Source organism: Helianthus annuus, chromosome 12, assembly GCF_002127325.2.
Source record: "Helianthus annuus cultivar XRQ/B chromosome 12, HanXRQr2.0-SUNRISE, whole genome shotgun sequence".
Classification (NCBI taxonomy): Eukaryota; Viridiplantae; Streptophyta; class Magnoliopsida; order Asterales; family Asteraceae; genus Helianthus; species Helianthus annuus.
The window spans coordinates 143,910,716-143,927,921 of NC_035444.2; the positions used below are offsets into that span (position 1 = coordinate 143,910,716).

At 34.2% G+C, this 17,206-nt stretch overlaps 2 protein-coding genes across 2 annotated transcripts; one reads left to right on the forward strand and one right to left on the reverse strand.

Annotated features, from left to right (window-relative positions):
• The first annotated feature begins 7,196 nt into the window (after window positions 1-7,196).
• On the forward strand, window positions 7,197-9,557 carry LOC110895591 (serine/threonine-protein kinase SRK2I). The gene is made up of 9 exons (XM_022142912.2): window positions 7,197-7,658; window positions 7,934-8,008; window positions 8,103-8,204; window positions 8,310-8,363; window positions 8,448-8,540; window positions 8,604-8,696; window positions 8,779-8,883; window positions 8,975-9,073; window positions 9,168-9,557. Exons 1-9 carry the CDS (start codon window positions 7,482-7,484, stop codon window positions 9,450-9,452), a joined length of 1,083 nt encoding a protein of 360 aa, XP_021998604.1. The 5' UTR covers window positions 7,197-7,481; the 3' UTR covers window positions 9,453-9,557.
• A 32-nt stretch (window positions 9,558-9,589) lies between these two features.
• Window positions 9,590-11,077, reverse strand: LOC110895590 (fasciclin-like arabinogalactan protein 21). Its single transcript, XM_022142911.2, has one exon. The coding sequence runs from the start codon at window positions 11,055-11,057 to the stop codon at window positions 9,792-9,794; it is 1,266 nt and encodes a 421-aa protein (XP_021998603.1). The 5' UTR covers window positions 11,058-11,077; the 3' UTR covers window positions 9,590-9,791.
• Between the last annotated feature and the right edge of the window lie 6,129 nt (window positions 11,078-17,206).

Genomic DNA, 17,206 nt, shown 5'->3' on the forward strand with positions numbered 1-17,206 from the left:
CAACAATTTTATTTTTTTATATCCACTTTAAAATTACGGTTGCCCCCAGTCTAAAATTACGCTTTTCTCCCAACTAAAAAATATAATAACTCTTTTGCCAGCAGCTCAAAATTACAATTTTGCCATCGGTTTAAAAATTACGATTTTACCATCAGCTTTTTATTTTATACCCGCTTTAAAATTACGGTTTTGCCCTCAGTTTAAAATTACGTCTTCTCCCCCACTTCAAAATAAAATTATGCTTTTGTCACCAGCTCAAAATTACGATTTTTCCCTTGGTGCAAAATTACGATTTTACCCTCAGTTTAAATTTACTTCTTTGCCCCCAGCTAAAAACAAAATTATGCTTTTGCCCTACCTCAAAATTACGATTTTACCCTCGGTTTAAAATTATGATTTTCCCCCGGTTCAAAATAAAAATATGACTTTACACCCAGGTAAACCGAAAATACGATTTCTCCCTTGGTAAAAAAAATTACCCTTTTACCCTTAGCCAAAATTACGTTTTCGCCCCAGTTCAAAATAAAATTTTGTTTTTCCCCGGGCTCAAAATTATGATTTTACACCAGTTTATTATTTTATATCCACTTTAAAATTACGGTTTTCCCCCAGTTTAAAACTACGTCTTTGGCCACAGTTCAAAATAAAATTATACTTTTGCCCCCAGCTAAAATTTACGATTTTCCCCTCGGTTCAAAATTACGGTTTCACCCTCAATTCAAACTTATGTTTTTTGCCCTCGGTGCAAAATAAAAATGTGGTTTTCCCCTAGCTAAAAATTAGGATTTTACCCTCGGGAAAAAATTTTGATTTTCCCCCAAGTAAAAATAAAAATATGACTTTGCCTGCAGCTAAAAATCGTGTCAAGGAGCTGCCTAACACTCTTTTTACTTTTTCTTTCTAGCAAAACTATGATACTGTTTTTTTAATTGGTTAAGAATTATTCGGCTATCGCCCCGCAACACAGGCGAGACAACACCTAGTTGGTTTATATATTCGATGACCTTGTTAACAGTGTGACAATGGCACATTATGTATGTCGATAAATCGCGTAGCAAAGGGAAGATGTATAAAAAGATTGATTTATATGTGGGTAAAAATTTGTTTAATTCATTTTTTTTTAAAACGGCTTTAATTTTTTCTAAACCTGAAAATCGTTGTTTCATTCCGATCATCAGGGCAAATTACATAAGGAGAACAGATAGACGAGCAACAAACTGCGCCGCATCTCCTTCTGAATAGAAAACCCCAATCTTCTAAAAACAAAGCCTCACCCCTGAGGGGTCGAAAAGTTGTTGTGGACCACACGCTGAACTCTAGCCAAGAACCTAACCGCCTCCGAGGCCAAGGAGCCGAACATGTCAAACCCAGTGGGAAAAGGTTATTTTAAGGTTATTTCTTTAAAACGGATTTAATTTATTTAATATTTAAGAGTGACATTCTTATTATAAGAAAGGTTATTTTACAAAAGCAGTGGCGGCTTTGATGGTGTGCGGGGAGAACCTCCGCAAAAGGCCCGTGATTTCAAGGGGCACACGATTTTAAAAAATATGATACATATATATATATATATATATATATATATATATATATATATATGGTCGGGATTTAGAGAAAACGGTAGAAAGTGTGAGAACGGTGAGAACGCTTATGGATCGTCCGATCAAAACAATCTATGGACTAGATTAGCGCGGTGGCATTTTCGTAAATAACATCAATTTTATTACCTGGACGCGCTTCATTAAGGGTAAAAACGTCTTTTGACTACTCCAAACAAAACGCCATCTCACGAAAATAAAAAGCCAAAACAAAAATCACACAGCATTCTGCTAAAAACGTCATTAGATATAAAACGCTAAACTTAATTATAGTAAAATCCCGCCTAAAAAAACTGCCAAAAAATTCCTATATATAAACGCCAGAAAATCCAAACATAAAATATATTGCTGTCAATAAAGTGTAGCTGTATGCTGTGGACAACATTGTCAGTTATCTTTCTTAACTGAGGATTAACAATGTTATCCATCACCATACAGCAACACTTTATTGATTTTAGCATGATCAAATTTACAGTTTTAAGATGGTTTATTTTCTGGCGTTCTTTTTCTCGGTAAAACGCCAAAAAAATAACATTTTGGCTGAAAGGGTGTAAACTCGAAACAGCCAGTGAAGATGCTTCAAAAAAAGAAAGAGACTGCTGACAGTGAAGATTTGGAAGATCAATATTTATTTTGTTTAATTTTCTTTTTCATTTGATTGTTATTTAAATAAACAACGTCATATCTAATAAAAACGCCAAAAAGGCAAATGTCTTACACCTTTGACGTTTATCAAACCATAATAAAATTACTTTGGATAAGTATTATAAAAAAAACTTTTTTTATGTATTCTTTTTTTTATTTTCCTTTTCAGTTGATTGTTGTATAATAAAAACGCCATATATAAAAAACGACAAAACAGCCAAAATACTTGTTTAAACGATATCATCCCGTTAAACACCCCAAAAACTCCCAAACTATAATAAAATTATTTTGAAAAAGTATTATAAAAAACCCAAATAAAAAAAATAAAAAACAAACTTGAAAATGTAACTAGAAACAGTAACTTCAAACCAGAAAAAACTGAAGATAGGGAAAATTTATTATATTAGAATCTAAAATGCCAAACTTGAAAGATGGGACGTGTTACAGACTTCAGAGATAAAGCTTGTAAAAAACAATAATTACAAACAGTAACTGAAAAGACGAATACTTTATTATAATAACGCACCGCCTAACTTAGGCGCTAAAAACAGATCCTATAAAATGATACGTCTCAGCAACTTCCATTTGATCAAAACAAAAAAAAAAACAAAACGCCAATACTACTAAATACCACTCACTGTAAAACGCCAAAAAAAAAAAATCAAAGATGGCTAATATGCTTTCTTGGATATTCAGTATTGTTATTCGTCAAGTTTCACTAAATAATTGTTAGCGGAGCCGAGTAACTCAGTAAGATTTTGCTGCATGAGATGGACAAAAATACAAGAAAAAGATACTGATGCCAGTTATATGGCATTTTGTATTTTTTGTTCATGAAGAAGGCTTGGATGAGGAGAAGAGATCAATGACACTGAAGAGTGGGATGATTATAAAGATGAAGATCAACATGAAGAAAAAGCGAAAAACCCTCCCACACGTCATAGATCTATATCCCCAAACATCCACAAAAAAGCCACTTCAACAGACGAGCAGGCAAAATAATCAAACCGATGGGTTTGTTAAGTTTTACATAAAACGCAATATTTTGGTGTCAGTTCTTGTACTATTAAAGAACAGAGAGACTGATGACAGTGAATATTGTGAAGAGAGATCCGATTAGGATTTTTAATTTATTTTCTTCGCTTGTATTTTTTTTACTGTGGCTGAAATATAACCCAACAATTGTAAAACGCTAAGATAACCCAAACGCCAAAATGTTTATAAAAAATAATAGAACAATGGGCCAACTTGTTTAAAACGCCATTCAAATAGATTTCCTGACCCCTGGGTTACAATGACATACGATTTGAATTAACGCCATAAACGCCAAAATGTTAATACGATGAAACCATTAAACGCCATTAATTATTGAATTTGGTTAACGCCGAAAATCTTAAACCCCAAAAATTTAAACAATATTCGGAAAAGCGGAACTGGAAAAGCAGAAGATGAAAGGACAAAAAAGCCCCTCCGCCCTTCTTAATGTCACGGGACACGTGTTGGGCCAGGATGCGTTCTCACCGTTCTCATACTTTTGAGCGTTTTCTCCTGATCCCGTTTCTATATGTGTGTGTGTGTGTGTGTGTGTGTGTGTGTGTGTTAGTTGTTTAGATAGTAAACATATACCAATTCCAATATAGGCTCATTTACAAATATTTTTTTATGATTTAAAATTTAGCCCACTTGGCATTAGGTTTATTGAGCCCAATACTAATTTGATTTTTTTAATAATAATAAAATATTACGGAATGACACATTTTTTCAAGCTCGAACAGGGTACGTGAATTCTCAGAGACGCCTCTATACAAACGGAATGAAGTGTACGAAGTGTAGGAAACGAGTTTGGCCCTTGATTTACAAGATCAATGGTTGAGATTAAGTGATCCCAAATTTAGAATTCACATAACTAAAAACAAGGGAAATAAGCGGGGAAAATGACAAAACAAAAAACCCGATATTGCTGACGTATAATCCCACTCCCCGTTTATTTTCAAACGACTATAACTTTTTTCATACGTTAATATTTTTTTATAAAAATTACACCGTAATAACAAACATTTCGTTCTCTTTAAATCGAGCAGACTAATGCTATAGTTTTCTTAAAAAAATTACAGGATTTTGAATACTCATTACGTGATTATGTGATTTTGAATACCAGTACATAACTACGTGATTACGTAATTTTGAATACTCATTACGGGGTTACGTGATTTCATTATTATTTTATATGAAACTCCATCAAGTGATTATGTAATTACGTAATAATATTGAAATATGTAATCACGTAATAGGCATAATTGTAATAACATTAGTTATAACAAATCATATTGAATGTATAATCACGTAATAGATTTATATTGAATGTGTAATCACGCAATAAGCATAATTGTAATGACATTAGTTACAACAAATCATATTGAATGCGTAATTACGTAATGAATATTCTTTTTTTTTTGAACGGCAAATTTGGATCACTGACGGGCCACTAGAGTATAATCGTGCCACCAGCTTAACCACCCGATCATATCCATTTTCACTAGGCATAATGCCTATACACCAATTCAGAAGAAAACCCAATAAATATAGGAAAACCTCCTTGTTGGAATCAAAACCAGGACCTAGTGGTCCCAAAGCCTTATTCCATCCAAGACGACAGTAGGTTATAAAGCAATGGGTCATAATGGATATTCAAAATCGCATAGTCATGTGTTGGGTATTCAAAAATCACGTAATTGACTAATGACTAATTCAAATTCTTGTAAATTTTTATAAGAAAACTATAGCAATAGGTTGCTCGAATTAAAGAGAATAAAATGCTCATTAATACCGTATAATTTATAAAAAAAATATATTTAATACCGTTTAAAAATCAAGATACAAATTATTTAAGTGAAAAATGAATAAATCTATACTATATAATAAAAGAAACCAATGGGAGGACATATGTCATTCATTGAAGCCATCTATTTTTTATAGATAATTAATATAAATTAAAAGATAATTATACAATTAAATTTAATATAAATTTAAACAATTCATGTAAGAGATAATATAATATTTTAAAATATTTATCAGATTAAATGTAAATGATTTATTTATTTTATTAAACTAAAGTAATTAAGGGTAGAACCTATTTCAAAAATGCTTATAAGGGGTAATCAATGTTTATTAGTTTTATACTTTTATTTTCGTGTTCAACTCTCAACTTAAATACGGTAATCACTATGTTTATTTGACGTTTATAAGAACCATCACCGCAATCACCCCATCCATCGTATATCGAGTATATCAGTTAGTTTTTTTTAAAGATATAAATTTTTATTAGATTCATTCAACCCGTGTAATAAACGAGATTTTTTAAAGATATAACATTTCTATTTTTTAGTATACAAAATTACATTTATGCAACTTGTGTAATAAACGGAGTTTTTAAAAATATAATTTTTTATTATATAATATATAAAATTAGATTTATTCAATCCATATAATACATAGGGTTTATAAAGTTATAACTTTTTATTGTCTGGTATGTAAAATTACATGTGCTCAACCCGTATAACACATGAGTTTCTTAAAAATGTAACTTTTTTTCGGTATTTAATATATAAAATTAAATTTACTCAACCCGTACAATACACGGGGTTCTTAAAAATATAACTTTTTATTATTTAATATATAAAATTACATTTATTCAACTCATGTAATAAACACGATTCTTAAATATATATTGTTATTATTTGGTATATAAAATTACATTTATTCAACCCGTCTAATAAACGAGATTTTTAAAGATATTTTTTTATTATTTGTCATATAAAATTACATTTATCCAACCGGTGTAATACACGGGTTCTAACCTGGTTACTTATATTATATGACAATTACAGTTGTCCTCATCCCCTAAGACCATGTGTAGTGGTAACAACTTATAATGCCCCCACCATGGGGCATTATCCGACACGTGGCGTCCTAGTCAGCAAGGGGGCATTATAGCAAAAGTGGCGTAGTGGGGCATTATGCCAATAACCCCCATTCTTGCATTTCTCATTTTTTTTTAAACTTAAATACTTCATTAAATAAAAAAAAATACAATACTAGAAATAAAAAAAAACATCCGATTAAATTAAAAAAAAAACACTAGTTTTCGTCTTCGCTTTCTTCACCCTCGCCAACTTCGTCTTCCTCGTCCTCCGGTTCTTCCTCTCCCTCAGGTGGTACGTACCGAACCGACCATGCGTGGTGTACCAAATCAACCATTAACTGGGAATGGTACGGTTCGTAACGCAACTCTCGCGCATTATTCACTCTTTCTTCCATTGACGCCTGTGGATGCTCCTGTTGAACGGCTTCTGGCACATAATTTTGGCATATCGCCTTTCCTCCGTCTTCCAAAATCATGTTGTGCATGATTATACAAGCGTACATAGCATCTCTCATTTTTTGCTTGCTCCATGCACGACAAGGATTTCTCCATGTACCGACAAGGATTTCCATGAGTGAGATTTGATTGTGTTTGTATATATATATATAAGGAAAAAGGTTAAAAAAAAATAAAATAAAAAATATTATAGCCGTTAAGGCTTTTGATTGGTTGGTCAACATCTCAACATCGTTTTAATAATCACGCCGGGACAATTTTTTTTCAAAAATCACGCCCGAAAACGCCCCATGTAATGGGGGGTTTGGGCGTTTTGGAGCGTTATTTTGCAATTTAAAAAAAAAAACGCCCCAGTACGGGCGGTCTAATTACGTATAATTGTAAATTTGCTCGTATGTTATCCAACCACTTATTAGTCATTAAAATTCTATTATAGTTGTTAATCTCTTTATTAGACCAAAATTTATATTTATAACTTTTAATATAAAAACATATAATGTTGGCCCTCGGCCAGCCGATTCAGACGAAGTCTAAACGACAAAGATTTAATAAAACCGATAGGATGAATTGTCGTCTGGCGACCAAACTATAGCCAAACGGCGTCGTAGTACACGTCCAACTTCAACAAAACGCTGTCGTATTGCTCGGTTTCCCTTCCCCCATCCCAAATCCGTCCTTATCAGTCCTCCAACCTGTGCTCTGCTAGCAATGCAATAATATTTATCTCCCTACAATTCCCCAACACTTACGTTTATGTGTGCATGCTGATCATACATACATACCGTTTGATAACGATTGTTGGTAACTAACTAACTGGTGATTGTAATGAGATTTTGTTTTTTGGTTTTTGAGGCCAGAAAATGAATATGGATCGGCCTATGGTGAATCCGGGAATGGAGATGCCCATCATACACGACAGTGACCAGTACGATTTTGTTCGGGATATCGGGTCGGGTAATTTCGGTGTCGCAAGGCTTATGAGAGATAAACGGACCAGAGAGCTTGTTGCAGTTAAGTATATTGAGAGAGGGGAAAAGGTCAGTTTCTTAATTCCATTTTTATTCCTGAAGCTTTTGAAGAGTCCAAGAAAATTGGATTCTTCTAACTTTAATCTTTCTTCTATTGGAAATGAAAGTTTGAAGATTTGTTTTTTTTTTTTTTTTTTTTTTTGATCTTTGGTATTTATATGGAAAGTTTTAATTGGAGGGTGATCTTACCAGCATCATGATGGTTTGATAGAACACTATTAAATTGGAAATAATGAGTTAATAAATGCTGTACAACATCTTAAATCTTTGTTGTTTAATTGCAGATAGATGAAAATGTTCAAAGGGAAATCATCAATCATAGGCCTTTGAGACATCCTAATATAGTGCGGTTTAAAGAGGTTCCACATCTTCAGATTTGATTATTATCCGTTGTGTTAAACACGTAAACAGGGATTACAGTACTTATTATGTTTATATTTTGTTACTTAAAAGCTTATATTGACCCCGACTCATCTAGCAATTGTTATGGAATATGTCGCGGGAGGGGAGCTATTCGACAGAATTTGCAACGCAGGCCGCTTCAGTGAGGATGAGGTTCTTTTATTAAGTCTCTATCATGCTAAATAACAAGTGACTATATATAACACGTAAAGCTAATGTATTCGGCTTTGGAGACTTCCTAATTTAGTTTTTGTGCAGGCCCGGTTCTTCTTCCAACAATTGATATCTGGGGTCAGCTACTGTCATGCTATGGTATGTCTTGTATGTTGTTTGTACATCTTAACACATAATGATACAAACACATTGAACCATTTGTATTACCTCGGTTGGTGGCAGCAAGTTTGTCATCGAGACTTGAAGCTAGAAAACACATTAGTAGACGGAAGCCCTGCTCCCAGATTGAAGATATGTGATTTTGGTTACTCAAAGGTAAGCATGAATTCACTTCTCATGATCTTAACTGTGGTCTGATATGTAAATTCTCTACTGCAGTCTTCTGTCCTGCATTCACAGCCAAAATCAACAGTTGGAACACCAGCATACATTGCTCCAGAAGTGTTAGCTACTCAAGTATATGATGGCAAGGTATAAATTTTCATTATCAAATACACATTTTACTCAAAACATATATATATATATCTATCTTATCAGGTTGCATTGTTTTCAGATCGCAGACGTGTGGTCGTGTGGGGTGACACTATACGTCATGCTTGTTGGTGGCTATCCTTTTGAGGATCCAAATGAGCCAAGAGATTTCAGGAAAACTATACATGTACACAAGAAACACTAAACAAAACTTGTCATTTTACCAATTTTAAATTCCGTTTTGGCGTGTGACATATCTACTCGTTTGTGATCTACAGAGGATTCTACATGTTCAGTATTCAATTCCAGAAAATATTGAAATATCACCTGAATGTCGCCACCTGCTTTCGAGAATCTTCGTTGGTGACCCTGCACAGGTTCGTTAATTTCAGTTTGGCACACATTTTAGCAATCAATATTTAATTATCGAGTCAGGAGTCAGCAGTATTTGTTATTTGTGTATGTATACAGAGAATCACAATGGCGGAAATAAAAACACACGAATGGTTTCTGAAGAACATGCCTGCAGGTCTGATGGATGAAACCAATCAGTTTGAAGAGCCTGATGAACCTATGCAAAGTGTGGATTCAATCATGAAGATAATATCTGAGGCTACAATCCCGTCAGTTGGTCTTTATAATGACCTAGATATGATGGACGATGATCTAGATATGGACCTAGATCTGCATGACTTTGACTCTGACCGCGAAGACCTTTATATTGACAGCAGCGGTGAAATCGTGTACGCTATGTGACCAATCAAGCTTATATGTATCAAAGATGTATACGAACACGAATATTGGCTTATGGTTTATGTATGTGTTGCAATTGTGTTGTATATAAAACTTGAAATGGAAACAGACAATCAAAACACAGGCAAAGGCCTCAACAATTAACTCGAAATCTGTTTTAGTAAGTCACATTACAACCGAAAGACGAAAGTTGCACGAAAACAGACTGATATAACCAAACTTACAACTAGAATATGCATCATAAGACATAATGCAAGCAGTTAAGCTATGTATCACTATTATTATTGATTTTCTCTTAGTTGACTACCATTGACTAACATAGTTACAGAAATCACTGAGCCACTACAGACCTTGATGCTCAGTCTTCACCACCACTGGCTTGACCTCAGCTGTGGTGCCACCAGTGGCTCCATCAACAGCACAACTTCCACCTGCATGATGCGTACACGAGTCTGAATCCACAGACGTGTGGTCCATATCCACCAGAGCCGCTCCAGTAGCACCAGTCTCTTCATACGAAACAGTAGACGGATGAAGGTGCGGAAACGGTAAGTAAATGCTGTGAACCACAATCTTCAAGTTACGCATGACGTCAGGCACCTTAATCCTTACGTAATTGATCCTCATTGGATTAAATCCACCAGCAGTTGTTGTAACCATTAGCGACTGGCCTGGTTCAAGCGTAGGAAGTAGCGTCCCCGACGAGATCTTCTCTAGGTCAGATATCGCTAACAGCCTGTTCGGAATTATGTGAAACCTTACATTATTGACGTACGAATGCGAACCGGAGAAGATCGACACGTCATCAAGTGCAAACACCGTCATATTCTGTAGATTCAAAAGCTCAACTGATTTCAACTTCATCGCCAACGCGAGGATGCTAAATCCACTGTTACGTAGCCTCAACATCGCATCTCTCAGCATCAGTCGCATGATATACGTCGGATACTGAACCGATTGTTGTGCAGCACTTTGACGGTTATCAATCGGAAACGAGAGTGACGTCATCCGCTCAACGTTGCATGAAAACGGAGAGAGCGGAGCAACGTAACCTTGAAGGCCGTGAACAACAACGAGTCCGTTGTTAAACAGATCTGGACGAGTGATCTCCACACCTCCGATGAATATCTTCGTGTAGTTATTACTCACATCCATCGATGACGTCACCGTGATGCACCGACCTGGATCCATCGTCTCAATCTTCGTACCGAACGCGAGTTTCCGGAGGTAATCGTGAGAGAACAGACCTGGAACAATATGTTCGCGAAGAAGACGAACTACAGAGCATGAAGAACACGATTGAATCGAAGCATCGGTTGGAGCAAACAGAGTAGTAGGACCGTTCCACGTAGTGAAAGCGGAATCATCAGATAGTGAAGGAACAGCATTAGCGAGTTCTTGAAACCCTAGGTTTGCGAGAATCGGCTCAAAAATGGACGTCGGAGCGAACGAATCGTGAATATCATGAGGCGATGTGGTAGGCGCAGAAGCGAGATCGAGCATCTGCGAAGAAGATACGCCGCCGGTGGTGGCGGTGGCTCCCGGAAAGCAGAAGGTTGAGAGTAGAATCGCAACGATGATGAGCTTGAGTTGCAGAGAAGACGCCATTAATGGAGAATTGAGAGGTGAAAAAGTGTACGGAATATGGAGCGGTTACAACGAAATGGAGAGGTTTATATAGGTAGTTGGGGAGGGAAATAATCGTGTGCGATGCATGCGCTGTAGGTTCATATATACCAGCTTTAGATTGTGACACGTGTAATAAAGGCCCAGTGCACATTTCTCATGTAGCGTCCACATGCTGTATTTTGCAGTTTTGCACAAATTGTTCGTGTAATCGTTAATTTGTCCTAAAATGAATATTTATATTACGATAATAAAGAGTTTATTAGTGATATTCAGTGAACAATGAGTCAATGACCAACTTGTTTTGTAAATTTAAGCACTTACATAAGTAGTACTTTTTTCTTGCGATGAGAAATCAAATACTGTTTTCACTTGGTACATCATGAATCACCTTAATTCAAATACAAGATAATCATCAATAAATAAGTAATACATCATAATTAAATACCACCCCTGGAACACAGAACCAATTCAAGCAATCCCACGAGATGTAAATTAAAACAAGTCAATTTGTTTATTTAACTTCAAAAGTTTAACTTATAATTTGAGGTGGTATATGCATTTATATTAGTTAGAAGGGCAAACGAGTTGAGTAGAGGTTGAACTTACCTAAGCATCGGTTTTGGCAGTGATATTCAACCTGTACCTATACCGAACAACAGCAAGTAACCATACAATGATTCCTTCTGTAAACTGAAGCGATCTAGGTGACAAAAATCTATAGGAAATGAATATTTTGGACCAAGAATGCAGCAAGTAAAGTAAATCAAGAAGTAAATGACTTTGCTGGAGTGGAGTTCTGCGGTGTATAGTTACTCCCTAGTGATTATGAGTCATGAAAGTATAAATGGTTAAAATCCTAGATCTCTATTTATTGGCAAATTTATAATACATACCATCTCAGTTCAGTTGCAGTTCATATTGACCAACCGGTGACACACAATTTGGTTTCTTAGTCTGTACTGTACGGTAAAGTTTTAAATATTAGAATTATTTGTTATTAGGGGCGTTAATCATGTCGGGTTGGTGGGTTGAAAGGTTTTTAAACGGGTCAAGTTAGTCGGTCCAAACCTGTTTTTTTTTTTCGTGTCGGGTCCAGGTCGGGTTTCGGGTCGTGTCAAAAATTGTCGCCCCTATTTGTTATGGATTAACCATTGTAATTCAATCTTAAATTATCACATGTCAAAAATTGTCATTTCGTTTCTCCATATGTTAGTTCTATTCATGTTTTAAAATGTTTTAAGGTATTCAAGTTCAATATGTTTAGCTTATTCAAGTCTTTAAAAAAAATACGTAAAGTTATTCGATGTAAGAAATGGGTCACATGTTTATTAATAAAACTAATAAAAATTAAAGATACTCTCTTTAAACATTTGGGAAATTGTAGCACATGAACCGTGTACAAATTCAAACGAAAATAAATATGAACTACAACATATTTAATAAAACAATCGATTCAAACCAATATCTTTAAAAGATAAAGTCTTCAACTTGATCTTTAACCGCGTCTATTTGTATGGTTCGTTGTGTTTTCAGTCCGTTGTGTAGGATTCAACGAGGTCTTGAACCATGTCTTAATGTACAATAATTTCCTACAAAAAGAACAAACAAATGTTGACGAATTTGGTTGAGGCACGTGTTCAAACACGCTTCTCTTAAAACAGATTTCGCGCCTCTACTAAAGATGACGCGTCTGTCTCCCAGGGTACAACAGCCGAAGCAGTCTGTACTGCCGGAGATGGCTCACGGGCCCAAGGTTACATCCGGTAATTGTAGTGTTAGAACTTGTGGAAAATTATGATACAAAGGTGATGAAATCGTATAGAGAAAACATATTTCTCTAAGTACCCATCACATGGGTCTCCAAGTATTTCTTCTTTCCAAGAACTCTCCATATATTCATGTATATTTCTTGTATCCCTTCTCTTGTATTTTTCTAGCATTTTTCTCTATCTCAAAATGAGGCACAAAGCCTACTATTTTTACAAGAGATGTGGGTTATGAAAAGTTTCTCTTAAATGGTGATTTATTAGAGACATAAAACTCTAGTAAAGTTTCACTTAATTAGGTATTTAATTAGAGAAATAAAAACTCTAATAAAAGCTAATCAAGTGACATAAAAACTCTACTCAAGAGTTTGTCACCATGAAGAGTCCCATTAATTATCACTAAATTAATTTCCATTCACATTATTCTAATTTTCCAACAATCCCCCACATGAATGGAGATTAATCAAAACACACAGAAATCCAATGGAACCTCGACAGTTGAGTTTTGCATACGATAGGTAGGTGTTACCCTTTGAACCTTCGCTCATGAAATGCACTTAGCCCACTAGCTCTGAGTAGATCTCGATGTCTTTGAACTCGTCTGCCGTTTGTGTATACGACAATACACTTCATACAAGACTCTCCCTAGCCGGGTCATCTCCTCATAGTCGTGTCCAATAATGGTCGTGGAACACTTTCCTGGTTCTGCGAGAGCTCTAGGAATTGTGCCCTCAATTCCATTCGAAGCGACCCCACTTCTCTCTAACATAGGTGATTCTCCTTAGATCATTAAAAGCATTGTGATTACCGTGATCTATCCAAATCATTTACCACATATTATGCTTAGCCTTACACTTGTCACTTTTAGGAATGGATTAGGAAGTTTATTAATCTTTATAATAAACTACCTTATTAAATGCGTAGGGTTATTCCCCCACAGTGACCTCGCTTATTCATACAATTAGGTTTTCCTATTGAACTCAATTCTTGGGATCTCCAGTCTACTGAGTTAGGTTTCCATCATATGAACTTCATTTTTCAAGGGCTTCAGTCCCATTCCACAACTTGATCTCTAATAAACCCTCAGGTTGTTGGATCCATAACATTAGCAAATAACTTTGCGTATTTGAGATCAGTTGTCATGATGTGTTCTTAACTCATAAGTTAATTTTGCCTATTGTCAACTTCTAAGACTATAACCTCAGTGGCCATCTGAATCTGGTTATAACATATGTCTTCGTAAGATACGTGTATCATTTAAGGCAAACACATCTCCATTATGCACTACGACCTTTGTGTCCTCCACTCAGTCGTCTATTTGCAATGTTAGATTGGATTACAAAATCCTTATTGCTAAAAACAAATGCAAGACACCCCCCACATTTAAGTGTTATTGGATAACATTTAGATGTGTTAATGAGAACCATATCTACATACCCTTATAGGGTTGTTTCTTAAATGGTTCCTCCCCCACATTTCTTGCCATTTGATAAACATTTCCGTAACACCACTTATGGCGACATTTATACACATATGATTGAACAAGACCAACCTTATTGTATCAGTGAATTCAACTCATATTGCATTAGCTTACACAAGCTTCCGAGCTGACCAAAGCAACACATGCCATTGTCATAAGTTTGTCACCAACTTAGAATAATTCTAATTTAACATCTAGAATAAGCTTAGACAATGAGTTCTCCTCATTAGCTTTTCGAACAAACTTTTAAAAGTTACATGTCATTTCCTTATATTGAATGAAAATTCTCTCTCCACTTTGTCCATACACAAATTCTTTTTGTGTTCATACACATTTGAATGTTTAGAGTTAATTAGTCTCCGTCAAGACCCATAATTAACCAAGTACTAGTCTTGCATGCTTTAGACTACAATACTTTAGCATGTGAACAGAAGATGCATCATTCTGATTCTTCACAGCCCTAAGGATATTATAATATCACTTTGCAACATTCATCCCTTGTTAAGACAAAATAGTGAGACTTATTCATAATCCTAAAACATCAATATTTAGGAAGGTCTCACAAATTATTGTATATAGCACAAAGCTAAATTTCATCATTCATTTAAGGAACATAACTTGATTACCTTTGATCTCCAACAATCTACCATTGACTCATAAGTACTTAAACATAAGTCTTAATCCAAGTCACTTGGTGAACACATTCATCACCAACAAGATGAATGTTTCTTGTCTACAATCACTATTATGTGTGAGATAGAGTTAACTAGATCGACACTCAACAACATGGCATTCATAATTTTGCCATAAGTGATTTGCACACATCTATTGTTATTCATTAGGAGATATGTATATTTAGGATGCTCTCCCAAATGAATGTAAAATCTCCATATAGATCTAACAATAATCAAGTGGTAGACGCATCTACTTATAATTCTCGCAAGATTTATTAAAGGTATACAATAACATATAGTACTTTTACTTTCATATGTTAGAATTCACACTTGTGAATTTTTTTTTTCAATGACTTCTAATGAAGTATGTCACATGAATGTCGTTCGTGTACTTCATCTCAACACACTCACTACGTTCTTTCATTACTCATTCATGATTTGGTTATACATTTGATGTTTCATCTTTGACTTTTAGTCAATGTAACAACTCTCAAGTTGTTTATGTCCACGTATTTTCATGTACTATCCGTTTAAAACCATATTCTTTTAAACAATGTATAACCGACGTTATAATTATTTTCCACAAAAATAATTTATACGTCACAACCATTAGTGATTTATTTCTTTGTAAAACATTGCATGTGTTATCCGAAGATATTGAACACAAAACAATAAAATACATTGGAAACTAAATCATAAGTGACAATCACTTTTGAAATTTAAATGAAAGCATAGATAATATGTAGACATCAAATAGCAAAGTGCTTTTATCTTCAAAATTTTATAATCTGACCGAAATCTTCTCAACAATATCGTCCCATGGCATGTCTTGAGGTACTCCCTCAATAAGACTCCATGCACTTGTAAGTACAAGTTCTCCATTTCGTGTTTAAACTTTAAACTTGGACAATTATGTTCAAAACAACACCAAGTTGTTACAAATACTACATTTAAGTAGTAAACTTGAACAATTAAATTTGTTCACAACAACACCAAGTTGTTTTTCACCAAATAACATTTTCTAACACGCATGTTAGAAAAAAAAAACGTTATAACAAGCACATTATAGAATCGAACGTTTACATAAAACGTTTTCCAAAGATATAGTCTATAAAATAAACCATTTCTCATTATCTTTAATGCTCACATAGGCAATTAAATGTTTACATAAAACATTTCTTGTTCATTATGAACAATCTCTAACCTCGTATTCGTGATACACATTTTCTAACACACGTGTTAGAAAATTTAAGTCACTTTATATATTCGAAACATGACCAAATTAGAGAATTAAATGTCATCATTAAAACTTATCAAATGTCATCATTAAAACTCTATTCAAGAGTTTCACCATATTAGAGATTTTATTAGATATAAACTCTAATAAAAACTAATAAATTGACATAAAAACTCTACTAAAAGTCTCACTTTATTAAAGATTTTATTAGAGAAATAAACTCTAATAAAAACTAATAAATTGACATGAAACTCTCCTTAAGAATTTATCTTCCATAGTAAATGATTTTAATTTCATTAAATTCATATAAATACCACACCATCACTTTATGGTGATTTAATTCCTTGAAGCCAATTAAACATCAACTTCAATGTATGACATTTTATTTCTAAATCATACAAAGCATTAAAACAATGCTACAACAAATTGCTTATATAAAATGTCAACATAAAACATTTCAAAGCATTTGTATTTTAACCATTTTTAACAATCATGTTAAAATGAAAGAAATTCTAACGCGCACGTTAGAAATATTAACATTTCCACAAAATGTTAATTCGACTTGCTAAAAACACATATATGGTTCAAATAAATAAGTCATTTCTAATACACACGTTAGAAACTGAACAATTAAAAAATTGCTTCCAAACTAACGCGTTTCATGAACGTTTCTAACACACATGTTAGAAGACAAATGATTACAAAAATCATTATAAGACTTATTTGTTCATATCAATCCATGGGTGGATGAAGAGTCTACTTTAAATAGAGACTTAATTAGAGACATAGAACTCTAATCAAGTAACATAAAACTCTTATTTAAAGACATAAAAGACTCTACTTAAGAGAATTTAACGTTTACAAAAAACGTATGGTTTACACCAATAATTCCGGTCTAACACACATGTTAGAAAATTTAACGTTTACAAAAAACGTATGATTTACACTAATAAACCCGATCTAACACAAAA

Excerpts from the sequence above, each read along its gene's own strand:
- LOC110895591 (XM_022142912.2), top strand. The coding sequence starts at position 7,482 with ATGAATATGGATCGGCCTATGGTGAATCCGGGAATGGAGATGCCCATC. Across the intron at positions 8,364-8,447 it reads TCAGCTACTGTCATGCTATG|CAAGTTTGTCATCGAGACTT; the intron begins GTATGTCTTGTA and ends GGTTGGTGGCAG. Across the intron at positions 8,884-8,974 it reads ATTTCAGGAAAACTATACAT|AGGATTCTACATGTTCAGTA; the intron begins GTACACAAGAAA and ends TGTGATCTACAG.
- LOC110895590 (XM_022142911.2), bottom strand. The coding sequence starts at position 11,057 with ATGGCGTCTTCTCTGCAACTCAAGCTCATCATCGTTGCGATTCTACTC.